The 24,485-nt window shown below is 65.6% G+C and overlaps 1 protein-coding gene across 5 annotated transcripts; it reads left to right on the top strand.

The window, feature by feature from the left end:
* Positions 1-3,231: 3,231 nt before the first annotated feature.
* BMP1 (bone morphogenetic protein 1) lies at positions 3,232-24,442 on the top strand. Of its 5 annotated transcripts, none has more exons than XM_074928462.1 (20): positions 3,232-3,427; positions 12,043-12,156; positions 12,239-12,379; positions 12,474-12,591; positions 13,295-13,473; positions 13,595-13,700; positions 14,032-14,156; positions 15,729-15,844; positions 16,115-16,217; positions 16,742-16,858; positions 16,949-17,094; positions 17,366-17,561; positions 17,630-17,755; positions 17,861-18,021; positions 18,153-18,333; positions 21,975-22,100; positions 22,833-22,960; positions 23,073-23,286; positions 23,382-23,632; positions 23,897-24,442. In XM_074928462.1, the coding sequence occupies exons 1-20, from the start codon at positions 3,286-3,288 to the stop codon at positions 24,029-24,031; spliced, it is 2,925 nt and encodes a 974-aa protein (XP_074784563.1). In that variant the 5' UTR covers positions 3,232-3,285; the 3' UTR covers positions 24,032-24,442. The 5 variants fall into 5 exon arrangements, with proteins under 5 accessions (XP_074784563.1, XP_074784564.1, XP_074784562.1 ...); XM_074928463.1 differs by having other exon boundaries at positions 12,043-12,197; positions 12,268-12,379; XM_074928461.1 differs by having other exon boundaries at positions 12,043-12,204.
* Positions 24,443-24,485: the final 43 nt, after the last annotated feature.

Here is a 24,485-nt window from a genome sequence, read left to right as displayed (position 1 = left end):
GCCCCCCAGAGCTCGGCCACTGGGGCAGTGCAGCGGAGATGCAGCTTGTCCGAGGGTTTCGGGGAGCCATCCCACCCCCACCCCTCCGTGGCCGCCATCCCCCTGCCGCTCCTGGAGGTGGGGAGCGATGCGTGGGGGTCAGCACCGGCAGCTCTCCCTGCCCGGCTTGGCCGATGAGCGGGACACAACCGCGGCCCCAGCAAGAAAGGGGGGGAAGGCGGACGGAGCCCAGATCCCTTTGGGAATCAGCAAATTGAGGGATGAAAGAACCAACGGGAGGAGAAAAACCTGCGGCATCGCGTGGGGATGGAGGAAACCCCCTTACCTCTCCCGCGCCTTCGCCGGTGCAGCGCCGGACGGTGCAGCTGAGCCGCCTGCGTGGGAGGGTGCGTTCGGGGGCTTATTTATTCCAGGGCTCAAGAAAACATCATATGTCCAACACGTCAGAAAGAGCTGCCTTGGAGCCAGGGAAGAGGCTCCTGGGCTCTGTGGGGCTGGCCCTGCCGGAGCAGGCAGCTGCCTACGGTGGGGTACAGGCCACGGGCACCCCACGGTCAGCCCGGGAAGGTGCGAGGAGCTCATGGGGCAGGAGATCATGGACGGGCCTGTGGGACTTGGAAAAGCCGGAGAGACGGGTCCTGGGAGCAAACACCGGTGTGGGAAACCCAGGCTGGGGGAGAAGTGGGGGGAAAAAACCCTCCAGCGAGAGCTCTGGGCCCCCGGGGCACCCTGTGGGAATGGAAGGGGTGGTATTAGGGTGGAAAACCAGTGCTCAGATCCTGACAGAACGGATTTACATCATCCAGGGACTCAGCCCTCAAACATCCTTCCCAGCGCCCGCGAAAACAGAGGGGTGGAAACAGAAAGTATTTCAAAGCCCTGCTTGTGTTTCGCGGGGGATCTGTTTGTTTTCTCGGGAGACCAGCTGGAGGTTGGAGATGAATTAGGCCGTTGCCCCCCTCCCCGCCACGTTCCCATCCCCGGGCTGCGCCGTGCGGGCTGGGGGCGGCGTGGGGAAGCAGAATGAGATGGGTTTTCAGGGGTTTATTTATTTGCTTGAAGGAAAGGTTTTACTGGATGTAGGTTTTGCAACCCTGGGCTGAGGAGCAAAACACATCCCGAGAACGTTCTGCTGTCGGGGGAGGAAAATAACGGCCCGAGATAAGACGTGAAGGAGATTTCCCCACGATCTGCTGCGCCGGGCCAGGCCCTGAACGTGGGAGGTCCCTGAAAACCAAAGGGAAAGAAGATTTTGGGGGGGGTTAGTGAGCAGGGGTGGGAGCCCGGATGCTTGTGTGCACCCAGCGTGTCCCCGGGGCAGTAACTGCCCGCGGTGACACTGAACGCTTCAAAAATCACGTTAATGATGAGAATATTTAAGTAGGATGACGGGGCTGTGTTGGTCCAGGGGCAATAAAAGCCGGGAACGCTGCACGGGATGAGGAATTGGGAGCCCAAGGGGACCCCCCGCAGCCCCTTGTTCCTGGGGGGGGGGGTGGGAGTACCAGGGGACAAGGGACACCAAAGCAGGAGGCCCCCCCCTCACACGGGCAGAGCAAGGCTTAACTCGGAGCTCTATCTAGTGGCGAGCGGGTGGGTGGACCCCATTTCCCTCCACGGGATGGGGGTACCCACACCCCCAACCTGGGGGGGATGATGCACCACCCTGACCCCCCCTCCCCGGCTCCCCAGGGTGGGCAGCTGGGAGGGTGGGGGGGGAATGAGGGGGGGTTGGTGGCCTCCCCGGGAGCGTCGTGGGCATGTGCTGTGCTGTGCCCCCCACCCTGGGGTGCCCGGGGGTGCCTGGGTGTGGAGCTGGGTGACACCCACCCTGCTGAAGTGGCGGAGCCCTGACGGCAGGTGTCACTCACAGCCCTCGGCGCACACGCGTGCACACGCGTGCGACACATGTGTGCACACGCGGCCCCGGGGCTGCCGGTTGCTTCTGCCCTGCTCTGCTGTCTGGGCACCCTCTGGCCACCCTGGGGTGCTCACCTACCTCCTAGGGTGCTCACACACCTCCTGGGGTGCTCACACACATCCTGGGGTGCCCACCCACCTCTTAGGGTGCTCACACACCTCCTGGGGTGCTCACACACCCTCCTGGGGTGCTCGCCCTGCTCCTGGGGTGCTCACCTGCCCTTCCCAGGGTGCTCACCCACCTTCTGGGGTGCTCAACCACCTCCTGGGGTGCTCACCCACCCTTCTGGGGTGCTCACCCCACTCCTGGGGACTCAACCACCTCCTGGGGAGCTCACCCACATTCCTGGGGTGCTCACGGCACTTCTGGGGTGCTCACCCACCCTCCCCAGGGTGCTCGCCCAGCTCCTGGAGGCCTGTGACCCACCTCTGGGTGAGGGCAGCACCGGCCCCACGCTCCCACGGCATCCCGGGGTGGGGAGGGCCCCTACTTGCCCCCACCTGGGCTGAGCCCCCCCGGGAGGAGTCAGGCTCTCGTGGTGCATTTGTGGGGTGCAGACAACTGCTGCTGCGGGGCGCAGAGCTCCCCCGTGCCTGGGAAGGGGATGCTGCCTCCTCCTCCTCCTCCTGCTCCAGCAAGGGTGCGGGATGTGGGGTGCAGGATAGGGGGTCCCAGACCAGGGGTGCGTGGGACTGGGGGTCCGGGACCAGGAGATACGGGGTGCAGGGCTGGGGAATGCCAGAGTGGGGCTGGGGGATGTGGGGTGCAAGACGAGGACATGGGCGTTTGGGAGGGGGTGCAGGACTGGGCGATGTGGGGTGCAGGACTAGGGGCTGCGGGCTGGGGGGCTCGGGGGGGGGCGCAGGACCGAGGCTGGGGGATACGGGACGGGATGGGGGGAGCAGGATCGGTGCTGGGGGACACGGGACGGGACCGGGGGTTGCGGGACGGGACGGGACGGGGCACGACAGAGAGCAGGGGGGGCAGGACCGGGTGCGGAGGCTGTGGGAAGGGGAGGGGGGGCGGGAGGGGGGGGCTGAGGGCCAGGTCTCATGCAGCAGCGCGGCCCCGCCGCCCCCCCCCGGCGCTGGCCCCGCTCCCAGCCCTGCGCCCGGGGCTGCAGGGGCCGAGCTCCGCTCTTGAACCCGCCCCCGCCAGATCTCATTTCCCTAGAAAAAAAAAAAAAAAAAAAAAAAGAAAAAAAGAGAGAGAGAGAGAGAGGGAGAGAGAGGGTAAAAAAAAAAAAAAAAAAAAAAAAAAAAAAAGAGCAAAGAAGGGAAGGAAAGAGGGGAAGAGAGAGGGGGAAAAAAAAAAAAAAAAAAAAAGCCGCCCGCCTCCCCTGCCCGCCCGCTGCCCGCGGAGCCATGGCCGGGCTGCGGACCTGCGGGCTGCTGCTCTGCCTGCTCCTGGCCCGGGCCATGCACTTCCCCGACTACTCCTACGTGCTGGAGGAAGAGGAGGAGGAGGACGAGGAGCCCCTGGACTACAAGGACCCCTGCAAAGCCGGTAGGACCGGGGGGATGCGCCCCGGGGGGCGGCCGGGCCGGGCGGGCGGGTAGACAAAGGGGAGCGCAGGGGTGTGGGGGGGGAGGGGGGGGGGTGCTGGTGTGAGTGTGAGTAAGTGTGGGTGAGTGTGAGTGAGGGTGAGGGTGAGTGTGTCCCGCCCGGCTCCGCACTTCGGGGCTTTGAACGGGGAAAACTTGGCTCCCCCGTCCCGTCCCGGTCCCGGGGCCGGGGGATCCCCGTTGTTCCTGGGGGCCTGGGGGGGACAGCTGCCGGCCCCTCTCGGGGATGCATCAGATTGTATTTAGGGTGGGGAGCGGCTTTGGGGGGTGACGGGGGGGTGCTGGCCTGGCGCCCCGCTTTCTCTCCCCAGCCTTGGCCGCAGCGGGAGCTGTCAAAGGCAGCGGGCAGCCCCCCCCCATCCCACCCCCCCCCCATCCCATCCCACCCCCCCATCTCACCCCAGAGCTCTGCGCCTTTTCGTTTTCTCTTTTTCCCCCCAAAAAAAAAGCAGCCAGAGGAAGCTCGCGTGTCCCCCCCCACCCCGGGGGCCGGCCGGGCTGGAGCGTCCCGGGACACCGGGGCCAGGGCTCAGCCCGGGAGGTGTTTGCCCCGGGCCGGGGTCCCTCTGTGCTGAGTGAGGGGGTTGTTGAGCTCTTCTTTAAATTTTGGAAGGGCTGGGGGGAAGTTTGGCACCAACAGGGGGACAATCCCTCTCATCCAGAGCGAGATAAAAAGGGGTCAGAAGGATTTGGCGGGGCAGGGGGGGGGGAAACTGAGGCACGGGAAGGACCCGCGGGGCTGAGCACAGAGGCGAGGGCTCGGGTCTGGCGGGTCCTGGCTGGAGGATCACGTTTCTCTTTAATGGCATTGTCTGCGCTGGAAGGCGGCTGTTGATATAACTCTTGTCTCCATGAGGGCTTTTTTCTGGCCAAAAATCCTTCCCTTCCTGCCCTCCCGGGCTGAAACAGCCAGGCTTGCAAAACTGTCCGGGCAGAGCCGGCTGCAGCCTCCGCTCGCGCTCCCGCTTCCCCCAACCGCGCCGCAGAGACGAGGCTTGGCCCGCTGACGAGCTCCACTAATTAGGGGTGACTTCATCAGTGGCCAAACGCCCCCTCCTCACCCCACTCCTGTGCGCCCCGAGACCCCCATTGCCTTCCCGGGGCCAGCGAGGTGGTTGCTCCCCCCCGCCTCCTCCCCATCCTCCCCAAACTTCCCCGCCTGCCTTTACAAGATCCTTATGTGACTAATTTAATTACGGCAGCTCTTCCCCAAGGGCCTGGGGGGGGGTGTGGGGGGGATCAGGCCCTGCCACGCACCACACAAACCGGGGATGTACCCCCGGCTGGGCTCCACCGCACCGGGATGGGGAGATGCGGCAGTGAGGGGCTGCTCAGCAGGCAGAACCCCCCCCAGCATCCCCCTGGACCCACGCGGGGGGGTGTTTTTGTTTTGAGGTGGCGAGTTCCCCCCTCCTTGGGCTTCAGGCAGCGCTGAGCACCGAGGCCTGGGCTCCCAGCAAGGCTACGGGGAGGAGAAGCGCCGGGAAATGTTTTTTTTTCCTGGGCACAGCTCATGCCAGAGGTATCCTGAGGCCGCTCGCCCAGGCAGGACGGTTGCCCGCGGCTCGCCGGCCGCCCCGGTGATGCCACCCGCCTGCCCCGGTGCCAGCGGGCCATCCCCGCCGCGGGAGAGGAAGAGCCGCCCGTGCCGCCGCGGCTCTCCCAGGGATGCCAAGAAGGGACCGTTGGGAGAGCCGGGCCTTGGAGCAGTCCCCAGGCAGGCAGGGAGGGAGGAATTACCGGTGGCCCCGGTTTCCCTTCACCCGGTCACCAGGATATCCAGGTCTCGGTGCCCGGCGGTGAGGAGAGCAGCCCCTGGGTCGCATCCTGACCGTGTCTCCGGCCGGGAAAGGCGCCCGGCGTCGCTCCCGCACATCAGACGTGGCCGGTTTGCTCTTGGATTGTCCTGGGGAGATCCAGGGGAAGGGGGGGTGCTGAGGAATTCAGCCGCAGGAGCTGGGACCCCGCGGGTGCCCTCAGCGCCCCGGGAGGGATGCAGCCCGCTGACTCCAGCTCCACGGACACGTTTGGGGGTGCCTGGCTAAAAGGGGGGGCTCGGCGTGCTTCGGTCACCATGCAGTCATGCAGGGGGGAATGTGGGGGTGCACAGCTCTGTGGCCCCCCAAGGCTGGGGGAATCATCTCCCCCGTGCTGGCCATGGGGGACCCAGCACCCCCTGCCCGCAGGGTGATGGCAGAGGGGTGACACGGGGCGCATCACATGCACGGAGGGGGCTGGGGGCCCGAGCCCCCCACCTTGACCGTACGAGTTTCCCAGCCGTGCCTGGAGCTCTCTGGCTCGGGCTGCCTTGGGTTTCACCTAGATTACACTTTCCAGGCGTAGTCAGCGGAGGCTACTGGTTGCAGTCACACTTGTCAAGCTGCCCAAAAATATTTTCCAGCCGTTATATGTCACTTATTCATGCAGGGTAAAAATCCACCCGCGGAGCCGGGGCCGGCGGGAGGCCTGCGGTTCGGGGCTGAGGACGGCACAGAGACCTTGGAAATCTCAGGCCGATCCCGGGATCTGCTTTATCTTTGTGTAATCACCCGTTCGGCGCGGCGGCGTGCTCCGGCGGGGGCCGGGTGTGCGATGGCGAGGCCAGGGGGCTCGCTCGCCTGCCCACCCTCCCCTCCCAGCTCCTGGGAAACACTCCGGCTGCTGATTCACGCCGGCGGGTCGCGGCGAGGGGGGAGAACGGCGTTTCCTGAGGCTTTATCCGCCGCCGTGCCGGGGCTGGGAAACACATGGCCAGTGGGACGGGGTGGCCTTGGGGAGCTGCGGCCGGACCTGGGGAGAACAAAGCGGCTGGGAGGGCTACAGGGAAAGGAAGGAGGATGGCTCACGGGTGGCTTTCCCCAAATTTTTCATTTTGGCTGTGCCGCAGGGGGGTGTTTTCTGGGCGAGAACGTGCCCTCCTGGTTGCCCGCGGTTTTGCCGGAGGTCTTCGTGGTGCGGAGAGAAAATGGGATCCCGCTGCCTCCCGCTTAGAACTGAGGGCTGCAGGAGGGCTCTTGGTCACCGCTGTCCTGTCTACCCGGGGGGACTTTGTGTGGCAACCCCCCCCCTCCATACACGTGCAAAAGACAATGAGAAAATACCCCCCCACACTTCTCTCGAGCCGCAGGAGGATCTGAGCAGCCTAGCCAGGGAGCTGCGAGCAAGCTTTGGAAGGAGTTAATCGGTGCCTGGGGAGGGCTGGTGGGGACAGGATTGAGCAATAAAAACACGAAGGGGGGGGGATATATTTGCAGCCAGAGCTCTGGGGCAGATGGACAGAGGTTTGGGAGCTGGTGCCCCTTGGCAGAGCCGGTGCCCAGCAGCTGGGACAGGCACGGTGCCGCCATCGGGGGCCAGTCGGTGAGAGCCCCCCGGTACCCCGACGTGCTGAGCCAGGTGTCGGGGTGCATCCCCCTCCCCGACAGGCTCCGGTCCCCACTCTCACGCCGCTGTCGCTGGGCTCTCCTCCTCACAGGAGAATGCAACAACAAACCCCCTCCCTCTCCCCTTGGCAGAGCAATTTGCAAATATTTTCCTTTCCAGCAACTCTCCCTTTCACAAGTGACCGATGCCGCTGGCCCGGGGTTGTGTTTTCCTCGGCGACCCGGCTTTGCAGAGGGGTGGCAGGGAGAGCCCCGCTCCCCACACACAGCTCCGCTCCTTCCCGGGGGTTCTGACATGCCTTAGGTGTAGTGTCCTCCACGCCAAGCCCCGGAGGAAGTTTTCTCCTCTGTTTGCTGTCACGGAAGAGCAGCAGAAGGAAAATCCTCCCCTGGAGTGACCAAACCATCCCTCCTGCTCCCGACCTGCCCCCCGACGTTCATTAGCTGGAAGCTGATTGCTGCTGTGGGATGTGTTTATTAGAGGCCAAACTCCCCGGTGTTTATTTCCCGCTACGCTGCAGCATCGCCCGGCACGGAGCAGGCAAAGCGCTCGGAGCCCACAGCCCCACGCCCGGGGCTGGCAAGGGAATTTGACCAGGGACACCCAGGGAAGCGGTGGCGGAGACACGATGCAAAGGATGCGCAGAGGAGATGGAAGGGGAATTGGGGAGAAGGATCATCCCTCCGCCTTGGACTCCGTTCTTTAGCATCTCTGCCTTCCCCTGGACGCTGCTTTCTGCCCGCACCCCGCGGAGAGGAGGGCAGAGCTGCCGGCAGGAGGGTGCAGGGGCTGGTGCAGCCCCGGGTCTCACAAATCCCCGGCTGGGATAAGGATGCGCCGGCGAGGAAACAGCAGGCAGGGGGGCCCGGCTGCCTGCAGGCTGCCTGCAGGGGTAGTGCCTGATAGCAGTGTGCCAGGACTGGCTTTTTTTTGGGGGGGGAGTGTTGTACTTTGGTGCTGAGCGGCTCCGTCCTGCCGTGCCTCAGTTTCCCCCCTGGTCGCAGAGGGGCCGTGCTCTGGCCTGGCTCCCAGCCTGGCCGCCGAGGTTTTGAATTCCGGCTTTGTGCCGCCTGCGCTCGTCGGAAGGTGCTTTGGGAAAGCAAATATTCCTCGCCCCGGCGTTTACAGCCTGGCTGCTCCGGCTGCCGGCCAGGGGCACCGGGAGAGGGGCTGCGCCGCCGCCGTCCTGTCCCCGCTGTCCTCGGGGTCTCTGCGGGGCGCTAGGGTGGGGGGGACACACCTCATCAGGAGGCTCCCCCCGCCCCAACAGCCCTGGGGGTGCTCCCCATCCCTCTGCCTTCGCACCCAGAGCGCTCCGACCAGGCCAAGACCCCCAAGGCCAGGGAGGGGGATTCCCCGCAGCCCCCCCCAAGCCCTGCCCCAGCGGGGTGCCCCGTCCCTCTCGCCGTGGCCCCGGCGTTGTTTTGCCGGGAGCGGAGCTCGCAGCGGGCGCAGCTGGGCTGGCGTGCGGGGGCGAGGGGGAGGCGCGAGGAGCATTCCTCACATATTTAACGGCTCTGCCGCGGAGCCAGTGGGATGCTGCCCCGGTGACTCCATGGCTTTACGACCCGGGAAGCTCAGCCGGAGCTGGGATGCACCTATTTGAACCGTTCTCCTCCATCCCGCTCCGGTGATGCCTCCGTCCCAGGCCGGGGCAGAGCGGCTTCGCTCCCTGCCTCCTCCACGCTCCGGAGCCTCCCCTCTGCTCATTCCCTCGCACCGGGAGCGATGCCCAGGGCTCGGCATCATGCGAGGACTCGCAGTAGCAAGGCCAGAACTGCTAAACCAGCGAGGGAAGGCTGGGCTGAGCCTCTGCTCCCGGGCAGGGGATGCTGCCCGTCCTGCCGGAGCTGGGGGAACCCGTCTTGCCGTGACACCGCTTCGAGGGCACAGCGACGAGGGTCCTTCGTGCCCGGCGCCGTGCACGGGGGCTCATTTGCCCCAGACTGACCTGGAACATGATCCCATCCTGTTTATCTGCTGCCCTTCCCTGCCAAGGCTTCCCCACCGCTCTGTTTGCTTTTGCCTGTTCACCAGAACATCGCGTTCGCACCCCAGCCTCTTCCCACGGGTTTTGTTCGTTTTGGTTTTTTTTTTTCTTCCTGCAACAAGGTTCCCAACCTTAGTGGAGTCCGAGGTCAGGCTCATCCCAAATTCCTGGCGATGCTGGAGAGCTCAGGCCTGCGGGTTCCCTCTCTGCTGCTCCCTTTGCCCGGGGGTCTAAAGGATGCTGAGCAGCTCCTGCATCCCTGGCGGGGGGGGACAGAGGGACCCCGCGGGGGCAGCCACCGAGCCCTTCGCGGGCAGGAGGTGCCTGTCACATCGGGCTGGGGTGTTGCAGGGGTTGGCCCAGATCCGAGTGAAAAACCTTGTTTGTCTAAAGCTTCAGCCCCGGGGGTTACGTCACTGTTCCAAGAACCCGAAAGAAAACACATAGCACAAAAAGTCAAACAACAGCGGAGGGCTGAGTTATCTCCTGGCTTCGGGGGGAGGAAGAGCTCGGTGGGAGCCTCGTCGGCCGGCCCCAGACAGATGGTTGTTTCCTGGGTGGTGGGAAGGATGCGTGGCCAGAGCCTGGGTGCTCCCTGTCCTTGTCCCCGTCCCCGTCCCTGCTCCTGTCCCCTTCCTGATGGGGGTGAGGATGGGGCCGTCGTGGCCCCGTGGCCAGTGCCTGGGCAATGGGGGTGAGGATGGGGCCACCGTGGCCAGCTGGGCCCTTTCCAGCACCGAGGTGAGCAGAGGGCACAGCCCACAGCCCCCCGTCCCAGCTGGGAATGGCTATGGGGGGCCACAGGGTCCCCTCCGGGGATGGAGTTGAGCTGAGCCCCCTGGCCTGGGCTCTCCTGGGCACCCACGTGGCACCGTGTCCCGGCGGGGTGAGGGTGCGGGGTGCAGGACATGGGTGCTGAGGGGTGTGGTGCCTTGGTGGGTGCTCTCTGCCCCCCCCAGGGAGCACAAAGCCAGGCTGGTGCCATCCCTGTGTGCGTCCCCCTGCTCCAACCTGCGCTCTGCCAAGCCTTGGCAAGCCCCTTGCTGCCTGCAGTGGCCCCCCAGGACCCCCAACACGGTGTCACCCCCAGAGACCCCCCCTTGGCTTGCAGGGGATCCCCTTTGCTTGCAGAGGTTCCCCTCCGCCTCAGAGGGAGGATGCTCGCTTGGTGCATGAACTGGGAAGGGACAAGTGGCAGCAGCGTGGCAGCCAAAGCCCCTCAGGGGGGGGTTAACGGCGTTTTGGGGATTTGTTTGAGCAGAAACCCCCCCCAAAACCCCCCCACGTGTCACCGGGAAGCGAGCGGCAGGAGGACGCAACCAGAGCCCAAACCAACGTGGAAGTTTCTCAGTCCAAAGCTTTGGGCTTGTCCCCAACGTGTCCTTAAAGCGATCGCTGGCGGGACACCCCCCTCACCGTCACCCCCCGCAGCTCCCACAGCCCTTCCGGGAGCAGCAAATCGCCTTCCCAAGCCGGGTTGGGGATTTTTTTGGGGGGAGCCAAGCTGCCTTGTGCCGCCTGGGAAAGCAGCCCCACGTCCCCACGCTCGCCTGCCCGGCTCTCTCACGTCTCCCAAATCCCCCACATATGGTTTCTATATCACTTGGCGCTGCCGGTGCTTGCTCGGCTGTAAGCGAGCTTACTTTCCCTTGTCTTTCCATGCAGCTCTTGGCACGGGATGCTCGTCCTTCTCCCCAGCCCTGGTCCTCCCCCGCGCTGCCCGTTCGGACACGTCTCTCCCGGCCCCGGGGAGGGTGCGGGGAGGCCGGGGCCGGCTCCTGCCTCCGCTCTGCCCTCAAATTGCAGCCTGGCCGTGCCAGCGGCAGGTTGGTGCCAGGGGAGGTGCCGGCCCCGGCTTGTTTGTTCTTCTCTTGGCTCTGCCCGAGGTCTGCTCTCCGCCCTGGGGTTTCCTCTGCTGGGATGGTGCTGGGGACAGCCCCAAAATGTGGCTCTTTCACCCCAAAACGCTCCGCGCCACGTCCGGAGCGGGGTTTGGGCTCGGCGCCACGCAGAGCCACAGGGTGCGGTTGAGCTTGGGGTGCCCAGGCTGTTCCTCTCACGCCGGTTGTTGTGGACCTGTCAGGGTTATCCTCATCATCCTGCTTCGCTTTCGTAATTAGTGGCTCTTTTGGGATCCACTTGCTAATTGCTTGGAGCACAGACTTGGCGCTGCTCCCCATCACCCCTGAGCTGCTCCAGCCACCCCACTCCCCACCGCTGCCCCTTCCCCGGGGCTTGGCGAGGGCAAGGGGTGCCCGGGGCCACCCATTCGCCCCAAAACACCCACAAACCGGGCGAGAAACCCAGCTCCACCCCACACAGGCCACATCCAGAGCCTCTGTGCCGGCGCTGGCGCAACGGCACGGCATGACCTCAGCCAGCCCTCGCCGTCGGGCCACGGCGTTTCCGCAAAAGCCGGGTCCCCGGGGCTCGGTGCCGGCCAAGTGCCGACGCCGGGAGCCGCGTCCTGCAGCGTTGACTCACGGCGAGGGCAGGAGGAAGAGGAGAAGGTAGAGGAGGAAGGGCTGTGCGGGGTTATGTCCTCCAGCCCTGTCATGCTGAAGCATCTCCGCACCCCCGGCCCCGTGGGAGCGGTGACAGGGCCCTGGCAGACGGACGGACAGACGGACGCCCCTCGCCCGGCTCCGCGGGCGCAGCGGGAGCTTCCCGGGCCATATGGCTTCGCTCCGCGGTGGCAGATGACTCCGAGGACTCATTGGAGCATCCCCGGGGGTGTCAGAGCTCGCACGGGGCTGGGGGGGGGCAGGAGCCGAGCAGGGAAGGGGTCCCGAACCCAGCGTTGGGTTTTACAAAGTGAAAAGAAAGGAGTTTTGCAACACAAATAATAACAGAAACCCTAAAAAGTGATGAACCGGGCTTTATGCGAACCAGATGTCAGCGTGGGGCTGGCTCCAGCTGCTGGGAGAGCCGACACGGTGGCGGGTTGGGGAGTGGGGAGGGGGGGCCCAGCCAGCAGCACGCTCGCCTTCCCTCCTGGCCCCCAGCTGAAGGAAAGGGGGAGGAGGAGGAGGAGGAAGGGCTTGCCTTCTTCTCAGGGACATGCTGGGTGCAGGGGGGGCTAAGGAAAAGCGGATGCAAGGACCGCAATGGGGTTTGGGGTCCCCAGGCAGAGGGATGGGGGGCTCACATCTCCCCTCCACACCCCACACCCCCCCTTCCAGCTGCCTTCCTGGGAGACATCGCCCTGGACGAGGAGGACCTGCGGCTCTTCCGGGTGGAGCGGGTGGTGGACCTGGCCCGCCGCACCATCACGCGCCTGCCCACCAACTCCTCAGGTACCCCCAAACCTCCCGCCTGCCTCCAGCCATCCCTGGGGGCTGCCTGCCCTCACCCCCGACTAAAACACGCTCCCCACAGGCACCAACACCACCAGGCCGGGCCACCAGCCGCGCAGCCGTGGCCGGCAACGGGCACGGAGCCGCCGGGCTGCCACGTCCCGGCCGGAGAGAGTGTGGCCGGACGGGGTCATCCCTTACGTGATCAGCGGCAACTTCAGTGGTGAGTGCAGGCGAGGCGGGGGGGGATGCTCCATCCCTGGCGTGCCTCAGTTTCCCCACGCCGGGCTGACGGCCCCCGCCACCCCCTCCCGCAGGCAGCCAGCGAGCCATCTTCCGGCAGGCGATGCGGCACTGGGAGAAACACACTTGTGTCACCTTCCTGGAGCGCAACGACGAGGACAGTTACATCGTCTTCACCTACCGCCCTTGCGGGTAGGTGAGAGGGGTCCTGCGACCACCTCGGCTCGAGCACGGCGGCTCGTGGGAGCGCTGATGAGGTTGCCCGGCTGATGTACCCTGGCACCGACGTGCCCACGGCGGCGTGTGCGTGGCGCTAACGGCGCCCCAGACCCGCTCGGTTCCGTGGAGACCTGAGGGGGCGAAGGGGACCCGTCCCCAGGGGTGGTTTGGGGTACGGGGGGGGGGTATCTCGGAGCCACCAAGCTTGGTGCAGCACCCGCCCGGGCTTGCAGCAGGGCTGATGCCAAAAGAAACAGGGGTTTGGAAGAGCTCAGCGTCTTCACGCGTCGGGGCACGGCCCCGGCCATGCAGATGGTGGTTAGGAGGAGGCTGTTCCTTGGAACGGGGGGTGCAGCCGTGCCGTGCCGTGCCGTGCCGTGCCATGCCGTGTCGTGCCAGGCAGCCCGGGGCAGGCGCCGAGCTCTCCCAGTTTCCAGGCAGAGCCAAGGTCGGGGGCACGGCTCGAGCTCGCCGCGGGGGCAGGACGGCTGACGCTGCCTGGGATGATTCCCAGATGCTCCAGGCCATGTGGGACCGGGGTGGGGGGGGTGATGCTCCCAGCCTGACTCATGTCTTTACCCCGGGATACCCACACGGGCAGGGGTGTCCCCCTCACGCCTGGAGCACTGGGGCTCAGCTGGTGTTTCCCCCCCCCCGTCCCCGTCCCCCCCCCCAGGTGCTGTTCCTATGTGGGTCGCCGAGGAGGGGGCCCCCAGGCCATCTCCATCGGCAAAAACTGCGACAAATTCGGCATCGTGGTGCACGAGCTGGGCCACGTCATCGGGTTTTGGCACGAGCACACGCGCCCCGACCGGGATGACCACGTCTCCATCATCCGGGAGAACATCCAGCCAGGTAAGGACCAGCCTCTTCCTCTTTCTCCTCATCCTCCCCGCCACGGGGTGCTGGCAAAAGCCGAGGGGGGGTGGTTGTTCCCACCCTGCCGCTGGCATCCCCATCCCACCTGCCTCCCCAGGGCAGGAGTACAACTTCTTGAAGATGGAGCCGGAGGAGGTGGAGTCCCTGGGCGAGACGTACGATTTCGACAGCATCATGCACTACGCCAGGAACACCTTCTCCAGGTACGTGTCCCCCTCCTCCCCGCGGCGCTGGGGATGGTGACACGGGGATCCCCAGCCCTGGGGGGCGGTGGCACCTTCACAGCTCTGCACTGGGGTGCAAAGCACCCACCTCCAGCCGTGCTGGGCAGGATGAAGCCCCACGGCGGCCCTTTCCAGGGCAGGGACGGTGCTGTCCCCGCGGTCACCTCCGGCGGGGACACATCCCCGCTGACTCACCGGCCTGCAAGCTTTAATTAGCCAGGCTGTTTTTAGCATCCTTCTCCCGGCAGCAGCGGGGAGCAGCCGCAGACCCGGTGCTTTCCAGCTCAGCCTCTGCCTGCTCTCACCCCAGGGGCATCTTCCTCGACACCATCTTGCCCAAGTATGATGTGAACGGGGTCCGCCCCGCCATCGGCCAGCGGACACGTCTGAGCAAAGGGGACATCGCCCAGGCCCGCAAGCTCTACCGCTGCCCGGGTGAGTGTCACCGGGACGGCTCTGCCGGGCCCCGCGCCGGGGCTGTGTGTCACTGCCGGGGGGCTGATAAGCCAGGGGTGAGCGTGCACGGGGCCGTATCTCCCGGGGAATGGCTCTGCCTTCCCCCCAAGACTTGACAAAGGAAGCTTCACCCTGGCTGGATCCCATTTCCAGTGGAAAAATGCTCTCTGGGGTCCTCCTCGCCATCAGAGCCCCCCACAAGGACCACGCGAGTTGCCTTTCTCCATCCACAGTGCTTTTCTGGGGTGTTTTTTTGAGGAGAAGTTAAATGCAAGACCTCGGTGAGCCACAGGGCTCTGCCCATGTGAGCAATGGCACCCCCAGCTGCCCTCTCCTCCTGCTCCGCCGAGACAAGAGCATCCCCCGCAAAGCATCCCCCCAAAAACCATCCTCCAAGAGCAGAGCATCCCCCGAGAGCATCCCCTGACCACAGAGCATCCCCCGACAGCAAAGCATCCTCAGAGATCACCCTCCGAGAGCATCCTCCCCCCCCTCCCCAGCCGCAGGAGGGTTTGGGACTGGGCGTTACGCCGGGCTGTCACCAGCAGGGTGGGGACAGCACGGTCCCGCCGCAGCCTGGTGCAGAGCGAGGGATGCTCAGCACAACCTCTGCCCGTGTGGGCCCCTTGAACGGCACCGAGGACCACGGCCCGTGAGCAGGGGCATTGCCCGAGGTGCTGGGGGGGGTGTTGACACGAGTGTGTGTGTCCCCCCCGCCCCGCTGCAGGCACGTGCTCTGCGACTGTACTGGCAACATCTGCAAGGAGTTTGGCTCCCACACGCTCCCGCTTAATTCCAGCAACTAATTAGCAGCCTGGAAGAGGGACGCCTTTGTGAGGGGCCCCAGCAGCCGGCCGTGCCACGTTCGGGGGCTGCCGGGGAGCGGGGCCGCAAGTGCGAGCAGGAGAAGTGATTAGTTTGGAGGCGGTGGGGGGGGAAAAAGCACAAAAAAAAGAACCCCAAGGCCAAAAAAAAAAAAAAAAGCCCCCTCTGCAGCCCGGCTTTCCCTTCCCTTTGTTTCCACTGTAAAGCAAGGAGGGAAAAAAGGCAGCGAGCCCAAGTTTCAAGCTGCCTTTTTTTAACGTTTCACCTTTCATCTCGTGGCCTCCTCCGAGCGGGAGGTGGGGGGCGGCCGCCTTGGCCCCGCGACAGCCGGAGCGAAGCGCCGTGTGCCGTGGCCACGGCATCATGTGGCTTCCAGATGGCAACGCTGGGCCGGATCCAGCCGCGGCTGCGTAAACCTGCCCGGAGCCCGGGTGGCGAGCCGGGCCCCCGCGGCGTGGCAGGGCACGGGGGGGGCCAGGGGATGGCTCTTGTCCCCTGGGGCTCGGGGTGCCGGGAGCGTCGCCAGCCGCTCCGGTGAAGTTCGGGGCTTTTGGGGGGATCGCTGCAGCGAGGTGATGATGGTTTTGGGTTTTTTTTGCTGGGAATTTGGGTGGTAAAAGGGCACGAGGGGGCTGGGGGCAGCGGCTGGTCCCAATCTATTCCCACCCATCCCAATTCTGGCACCCTGGGGGAGGGGGTCTGAACCCCGTTTTTCCCCTTTCTCAGCCTGTGGGGAGACTCTCCAGGACAGCCAAGGCAACTTTTCCTCCCCGGAGTTCCCCAACGGATACTCTGCCCACATGCACTGCGTCTGGAGGATCTCCGTCACCCCCGGAGAGAAGGTACCAGCCGCCGGCGCAGCACCCGAGGCACCCCACCTCCTCCCAGCCCTCCTCTTCCCCCACCTACCACCCTTTTTTCGGTGTGCCCCTAACACCAGCACCCCCCTGCCCGCTGCCTCGCTGCGCTTCGGGGTGCTCCGGGCATCACCGCGGAGCCGGACCGCTGGCACCGGGCACGAGCATAGATGGAGACCCCACGGGGCACAGGGCGGGGGGGGGGGGCCTCACCCCACGCTTTTTCCACCCCGCCTCCCCGCTCCCCTACTTTAGATCATCCTGAATTTCACCACCCTGGACCTCTACCGAAGCCGGCTGTGCTGGTACGACTACGTGGAGGTGAGAGACGGGTTCTGGAGAAAGGCCACGCTGCGAGGTAACCAACTGGGAGCTCTTAGCCTGGCCGGGCAGCACTGCCTGCACCTCTGCCTGCCTGCTGCCCTCACCTCCTGCCCCGCGGGGATGCTCCGGGTGCAGGCAGCGGGGCGAGGGGCTCCCCTCTGCCTGTATCCCTGCCTGACTGTGATGTGCCAAAGCCCTGGGACGGAGCAGGGTGGTGGTGGCGGGGAACCTGGCCCCGGATGGGTTCTTGGGGCCAACAGGGGGAGTTCCCAGTTGGCTGGCCCACACCAGTAAAACCAGTGTGGCTGACCCAGCTTGGCCGACACGTCTCTCCCCAGGGAGATGCCAGTATGTCGGCCCCGTGAACAGGATGCTCCCCAAATCCCAGCACTCTGAAATAACCCGTGGAAAAGCCGGAGGGAAGTGGGGGGTGAAGCAACGCTTTCCCTTTAGGATGCTGGCAAGGGGTGCGGGGAGGAGGGGGGGGGGACCGGGACGTGGTGGGGAGGAAGAGGAGGGTGCCTGGCCAGCGGTAGCCCAGCACGCCTTCATCCCCAGGCAGGTTCTGCGGGAACAGGCTGCCCGAGCCCATCATCTCCACCGACAGCCGCCTCTGGGTCGAGTTTCGGAGCAGCAGCAACTGGGTGGGCAAAGGTTTCTTCGCCATCTACGAAGGTAGGAAGGGGTTGGGGGGGGGGGGGGGGGGGCGTGGGGCTGGTTGGGGGGCAAAAGGAGGGTGCTCAGGCAGCTTCTCCCCTTTTCCAGCCATCTGCGGGGGGGACGTGAAGAAGGACAATGGGCACATCCAGTCCCCCAACTACCCCGACGACTACCGGCCCAGCAAAGTGTGTGTCTGGAAGATCACGGTCTCCGAGGGCTTCCACGTGGGCTTGACCTTCCAGTCCTTCGAGGTGGGCGAGCACCCCCCTCCCCGTGCTGGGGGGTGTGTGTGTGTGTCCCCCTCCATTTCCCTGGGGCAGAAAGGGGAAATCCACCCCTCCACCCCCAGCAGCATCTCCCCGACCCCACGGGACAGGCCCGGGGCTGTCGTGCCTCAGTTTCCCCGTGCAGCTCCTGGGGGAGCGTGGGGCTTGACGAAAGGGTCTGACAGGGTTTGGGGGTGCTGGGGTCCAAGATGAGGGGTGTCCCCCTGGCTAAGACACCCCCCACACACCTTGTCAGATCGAGCGGCACGATAGCTGTGCCTACGACTACCTGGAGATCCGGGACGGCAGCAGCGAGTCGAGCAGCCTCATCGGGCGCTACTGCGGCTACGACAAGCCGGACGACATCAAGAGCACCTCCAACAAGCTCTGGATGAAATTCGTCTCCGACGGCTCCATCAACAAAGCGGGTTTCGCCGTCAACTTCTTTAAAGGTAGGAGATGTGGCGGGGGGGGGGCTGGCAGCCCTGCCTGCCCGCTCAGCCCCGCTGCCCCCGCCCAGAGGTGGACGAGTGCTCGCGTCCCAATAACGGCGGCTGCGAGCAACGCTGCGTCAACACCCTGGGCAGCTACAAATGCGCCTGCGACCCGGGCTACGAGCTGGCTTCCGACAAGCGCCGCTGCGAGGGTGAGTGCCCCCCACCCTGCCATCCCCGCCCTGTGTGTGCGGGTGTCCCCAGCGGCCCTGTAATCGCAGGGGTGTGATGGGTGCTGGGTGCCTCCCGCCCTGCAGCCGCCTGTGGAGGTTTCCTCACCAAGCTCAACGGCTCCATCACCAGCCCGGGGTGGCCCAAGGAGTATCCCCCCAACAAAAACTGCATCTGGCAGCTGGTGGCCCCCACCCAGTACCGCATCTCCCTGCAGTTCGACTTCTTTGAGACCGAGGGCAATGACGTGAGTCGGCCGGCGAGCAGCCCCTCTCCGGCGCGTGTGTCCCCCCCGCTGCCGCCGGCGGCTCATGGGGTGGCACGGCCATGCCACCAACCCCACCCCCTTGCAAACTTTTACCCCCCCCTCCGGCCCAGGTCTGCAAATATGATTTCGTGGAGGTGCGCAGCGGGCTGACCGCCGACTCCAAGCTGCACGGCAAGTTCTGCGGCGCCGAGAAGCCCGATGTCATCACCTCCCAGTACAACAACATGAGGATCGAGTTCAAGTCTGACAACACCGTCTCCAAAAAGGGCTTCAAAGCCCATTTCTTCTCAGGTAGAGCTGCCCGGCCCCAGCACGGGCGTCCCCTGCCCTCCCTCACCCAGCCGACCCTCCCCGCACCCCCAAGCCGCCGCTAACGCCTGTCCTCGCCCGCGCCGGGGGTGCAGCCCCCGGTCCCAGCCCGGTGGCAGGATGATCCTCGGGTGTTTGAACCCCCCCACATGCCCCAGCAGTCTGGCTAGCAGCACATTTTTTTGCTGCCTCTTGAGGCTTTCCCCTCTTTTTTTTTTTTGGGGGGGGGGGGAGAGAATCGGGTCCTACTTGACTTGCTGAGATGCTCCCAGGGGGGGTCCCCAAATGGCCAAGTGGGTGCTGAGCTGCAGAGGAAAACGTGCTGGGGACAGGGAGGTGCCTCAGTCCTGGGGAGGGGGTGTCTCACCCCCCCAAGCCTTGCCGGGGGCCGGGCACTGCACCCCTCGGGGGTGGCGGCCGTGCCCCGCTCTGCTGCCTGCTGCGCTGCTCCATCCCGCTACGCTGCACGGCCACGGGCTCCCTCCGCTTCCCGGGACGGGGGCTGCGCGTCCCGGCCTGCGCCAGGGACGGGGAGGGGGATGTCAGCATCCCGCTGTCACCACGCCTCAGCTCTCCGGCGTGGTCCTTCCTCCCAAAAAACATTACCTGCCTCTCCGTGTCTGTTCTGTGGGCCGCTCTCCTCTCCCGGGCCACCCCGCCAAGGACACGGTGTCCCCCTCGGCTGGGTATTGGAGGGGTTAGGGATGGGGACACGGAGCCAAACGCGCCACCGGCAGCGGCCAAGCGTCAGCCCGGGGCTGGTCCCTGGGCCGGCGGCTGTCACGGGACCCTCGTGCAAGAGAGGGACCCTCGGCACGACGCGGTGCCCTCGACATCAGCCCGGCCGCGAGCGACCGACAGCACCTCCCGGACAGGCTGGGCTGGACCCGACCACCGGTGCCTTGCACCTCCTGCTGCTTTTTGGCCCCGTCGAGGCCGTTTTTGAGGGGCAGAGTGGCCGCTCGGCTGCGGAGAGCGGCAGGAGCCGGCGTCCCCAGGACTCCTCGGGGTTCCCCGAGGCAGCCCGGCCGCTGGGCGGAGCGGCAGAGACCCGCGGGCCGGGGGTAGAGTATCTTTGCTTTATTTTTTTAATTAAAAACAAGGCAAGTAAGGTGGCCCAGCGGGGCCCAGCCGTCGGGAGCCGGCACCCTCCAGCAAAGCGAGACCTCGGGAAAGCCCAGCGGCCGAGCGGCAGCGGGACCACGGGGCAGCCGGGTGAGTGTCCCCTCGCTTCGAGCTCCTTCCCTCTCACCTTCACCCTCCTCCTCCTCCTCCCACCAGCTATCACACAGGGGCTGCCCCTACCCCTGCCCACCAAACCGTCTCCTCCACCTCTCCCCGCTCAGGTCTTGGGCTTTCCCGGCAGCAGGACCACGCTGGAGGACTCGGCCACACCGGGGTCCCTCCTCCGGTCCCCCCCTCCCCTGGGTCGCTCCCGGCCAGCCCTGGGCAAAGCATCTCCCGTGCGGCTCCTTTTTAGCCGCCGAGGGTCTCTGCGCTCCCTCCCCGCTGCTCCGGACGCAGCCACCCGCCGAGCCTTGTCCCTCGGTGCCGCGGGCAGCCTGGCCGCCCGGGCGCCCGTTTATCCCCCGGCGAAGACGTGACCCCTTCCTCTTCCTCCTCTTCCTCCTCTTCCTCCTCCTCCTCCTCCTCACGGGCCGGGGCGACGGGAGGCAGCGGCCGGCTCCCTCGGCTCGCCGCGTAAGGACGCGTTCGCCCGGGAATCCGCCACGGTGTCGGCACCCAGGTATGTCCCCCCCCGCCGCCGTGGTTCTCCGGTGAGCCCCGGTGCACGGGGAAGAAGTGGGGTGGTTGAGGGGGGGGAGAAATGGTGCAGGCAGGGGGGCTGCGGGGCGGTGAGCAGCCCGGAGCCATCGGGTGCACGCTGGGATAACGGTGAGCGCACGGCAATGCCGGGTGGCGGCGGAGCAAGCTGGGTAGAATAAAGAAATTGCTAAAGACACCTCTGCCAACTCTCCGCTCTTGTCTCGCCCGCCCAGGCTCCCTCCGGCCCACCGGCGGCGGGGTGATGCCGCTCACGCTCCCCCCCCGGGGCCGGAGCTGCTCTGAGCCCACCCGGCCCACGCGAAGCCCCTTCCCACCCCCCAAAACGAGCCTTTCCGCCTCGCTCCCGAGGAGACGTCAGGTTGAGAGGCAGCTGTGGGGCTTGGGGCTGCCCTGTGGGGCTGGGGGGGGCTGGGGCAGGGCCCCCCCTCGCTGCCGCTGCTGGCTCCAGGAGGGATGCTCTTCTCCAGCATCGCTATGAGCTCGGAGAGGGACGCTCGGGTGGCTGGTGCCTGCTTGCTGCTGGCTTCCCCCCCCCGCCTCCCCCCCCCCGCCATCCCCGCCGCTGCCCGCTCCCCAAACCGTCGCCCCATGGGGAGGGGGAGCAGGGAGGGGTGATGGGCCGTGGAGCAGCTCGCCCTGGCCCCGAAGCGGGGGGGTCTGGCGGGCAGGGGGGGGTCGGTGAGCCCTGACACACCGGCCATAGGGACCTCGGGCAGGTGGTGGGCGCTGGGAGGTAAGTACAGCCAGCCCGGGGGGGCGGGGGGGGGACGCCTTGCACCGGGCGAGCCCAAATCTGCTGCCATCCCCACACCTCCCCCAGGCTGGACACCCCCAGAATCCATCCTCATCCTCCCGGAGCCAGCCACGCCACCTCCTCCTCCTCCTCTTCTTCCTCCCCTCAGCGCCGCCGAGCCCCGGCTGCACGAGGGGCTCTCGGGGGGTGGGTGGGGGGGTCCCCCCTCCGCTGCCTGCTTCCCCGGCTGCCGCTCTGCATGCCCCGCCGCCCCCCTACCACCTCCACCACCCCCCCGCTCCCCCCATCGCTCCCCCCTTTTTTCTCCCTCTCTTTTTGCAGAGAAGAAGCAGCAGCTGCAGCCCCCGAAATCTCGCCCACCCGGCCTGAAGTTTCGCCTGCAGAAGAGGCCGCGGGGCCCCTCCTGAGCCCCACGCCGTCCTCCCCACCTTTCTCAGGAACGCCGCGGCCCCGGGCACCGCGCGGGAGCACGCCGGGGCCGAGCCGAGCCGAGCCGAGCCGCCGGCCCTGGCAGCCCCTTGCTTGACAGAACTGGTTGTTGGCCTTATTTTTAATTTTTTTTTTAATTTTTTTTTTTTTTTTTTTTAATTTTAAGCACTCCCTCCGCCCCATCCCCATTGTTTTTGTCATTGACCAGCTGACCTTGTTTTATTTTTTTCCACACACCCCCCCCCCCAACCCCCAATTTTTACCGTGTCTGTGACATTTCCCTATCGATGAGTAAAGAGGGACTCCCGCGTCCTGGTCTTTCTTGTGCATCTTTGGTTGTCACTGTGTGTTTTTCTGCCTTCCCCGTCCGTCCCGTACACAGGTAATGGTTGTGCCCGTGGGTGAGCCCAGGGAGAGGAGGACCCCACCCGTCCCCCCGCGGGGGCTGCCCCGGCTGGCGGGCGAGGGACGGTGGATCTGCTTGCTGCTGGCCGTAGGCGCTTGCTTGGCTGGTCGCTCCCCCGGAGGGCAACGGCGTGGGGCTGGGGACCGGCCCGCAGCGGGCAGGGCTGTGCCGGGATGTCGTGCCGGGATTCCCGGCTGCTGGGCTCTCCCACCCGGCTCAGCCGCGGTCCCTCTGCTCTCTCGGCAGACAAGGACGAGTGCTCCAAGAACAACGGGGGCTGCCAGCACGAGTGCCTCAACTCCTTCGGCAGCTACGAGTGCCAGTGCCGCAGCGGCTTCGTGCTGCACGACAACAAGCACGACTGCAAGGAAGGTGGGTTCGTGCCCCAGACACACCCCCCAACCCCAGCAGGACCCCCCTCGCCCATGAACCCCCTCATCCAAGACCCTCCTCATCCGTGACCTTCCTCATCCATGACCTTCCTCATCCATGACCCTCCTCATCCATGACCTTCCTCATCCATGACCTTCCTCATCCATGACCCTCCTCATCCATGACCCTCCTCATCCGTGACCTTCCTCATCCATGACCCTCCTCATCCATGACCCTCCTCATCCGTGACCTTCCTCATCCATGACCCTCCTCATCCATGACCTTCCTCATCCATGACCTTCCTCATCCATGACCCTCCTCATCCATGACCCTCCTCATCCGTGACCTTCCTCATCCATGACCCTCCTCATCCATGACCCTCCTCATCCGTGACCTTCCTCATCCATGACCCTCCTCATCCGTGACCTTCCTCATCCATGACCCTCCTCATCCATGTCCCTCCTCATCCATGACCTTCCTCATCCATGACCCTCCTCATCCATGACCCTCCTCATCCATGACCTTCCTCATCCATGACCCTCCTCATCCATGACCCTCCTCATCTATGACCTTCCTCATCCATGACCCTCCTCATCCATGACCCTCCTCATCTATGACCTTCCTCTTCCATGACCCTTCTCATCCGTGACCTTCCTCATCCGTGACCCTCCTCATCCGTGACCCTCCTCATCCATGACCCTCCTCATCCGTGCCCCCCTGCTCTCCCCACAGCCGGCTGCAATCATAAGGTGACAGCCATCTCAGGGACCATCACTAGCCCCAACTGGCCCGATAAATACCCCAGCAAGAAGGAATGTACCTGGGCCATCACCACCACGCCGGGGCACCGCATCAAGCTGGTAGGGATGGGGGGGGGGGGGGCACGACACACATCAGGGAGGGGTTGGGCAGCACTGGGGAGGGTTCCCTGTCCCCAGGCCCCTCTGAGTGGCTCAGCCATTGCCTCCACAGACTTTCTCAGAGCTGGATGTGGAGGCGCAGCAGGAATGTGCCTACGACCACCTGGAGATCTACGACGGCAAAGACGCCAAAGCCCCGACGCTCGGCCGCTTCTGCGGAGCCAAAGAGCCCGAACCCCTCATCTCCTCCGGTAACAAGATGTTCCTCAAGTTTGTCTCTGATAATTCCGTCCAGAAGAAGGGCTTCGAGGCCACCCACGCCACAGGTACCACCGTGGGGCTGGGGGAACCTGGTTATGGGGTTTGGGGAGAGCGTGGACCCTCCTAAATGTTCCCCCCTCGCTATCGGCTTCTCCCGCAGTGTGCGGGGGCCAGGTCCGTGCCGAGGTGAAGACCAAGGACTTGTATTCTCACGCACAATTCGGGGATAACAACTACCCCGGGGGTTCGGACTGCGAGTGGGTGATCATGGCTGAGGAGGGCTACGGCGTGGAGCTCATCTTCCAGACCTTCGAGATCGAGGAGGAAGCCGACTGCGGCTACGACTACATGGAGCTCTTCGACGGCTACGACGGGACGGCCCCGCGCCTCGGCCGCTTCTGCGGGTCCGGGGTGAGCCGGGGATGGGGATGGAGGGGGGGAGCGATGGGGTGGGTCAGGGCGAGGAGCGGCGCGAGGCTGATGGGTGAGGCTGAGCCAAGCCGGAGCGGTGCAGAGAAACCCCCGGGGGGCATTGCACATGGGGGCGCAATGATTTTACACCCTCCCCGTGGGAAATCCAACCACCTCCCCATCATGCTCGCGCATCCCGGGGATGCTCGGGGCTCTGAGCACCCCTCTCCCTTGCCCCCCACCCTCACCCCCCCGCCCTGGCAGCCCCCCGAGGAGGTCTACTCGGCCGGAGATTCGGTGATGATCCGCTTCCACTCGGATGACACCATCAACAAGAAGGGTTTCCACCTTCGCTACACCAGCACCAAGTTCCAGGACACGCTGCACACAAGGAAATGAGGGCTGGGGGTCCCGGCCCCCCCCGCCCACCCCCCCCACCCCCCCGCAGGCAGGGGAAGAAGAGGAGGAGGAGGAGGAGAAGGAGGAGGGCAGGGAGGAAGGAAGCGGGGAGCGCAGCCCCGCACAGACTGCGCGGAGGAGCACACAAGCCAACCTCAGCACTCAAGACACGCTCATACGGGGCCCCGGGGCTCGGGCGCCCGCAGGCACAAGGACAGATTGTTGGGGGGGGGGGGTCCCCTCTGCCAGTGAGCGCCCCGCTCCCAGCACTGGGTGGGTGGGGGGGGTGGGGGGAGGCCGAGCGGGACCCTCTCCCCTTCCTGAACCCGGCCAAGCCGGCCGCAGCTCTCTGAATGTACAAACCAGTGACCGGGAAGAGCCCAACACGCCGAAGGTGCTGTCCCTCTCTTGTACCGATGAAATAAATACCCTTGTACTTGGAGGGGGGCGGCCC

The sequence above is a fragment of the Athene noctua genome, chromosome 28 (genome assembly GCF_965140245.1).
Source record: "Athene noctua chromosome 28, bAthNoc1.hap1.1, whole genome shotgun sequence".
Taxonomy (NCBI): domain Eukaryota; kingdom Metazoa; phylum Chordata; class Aves; order Strigiformes; family Strigidae; genus Athene; species Athene noctua.
Note: the sequence above shows the minus strand (reverse complement) of the source record. Positions and strands in the feature narration are given on the sequence as shown.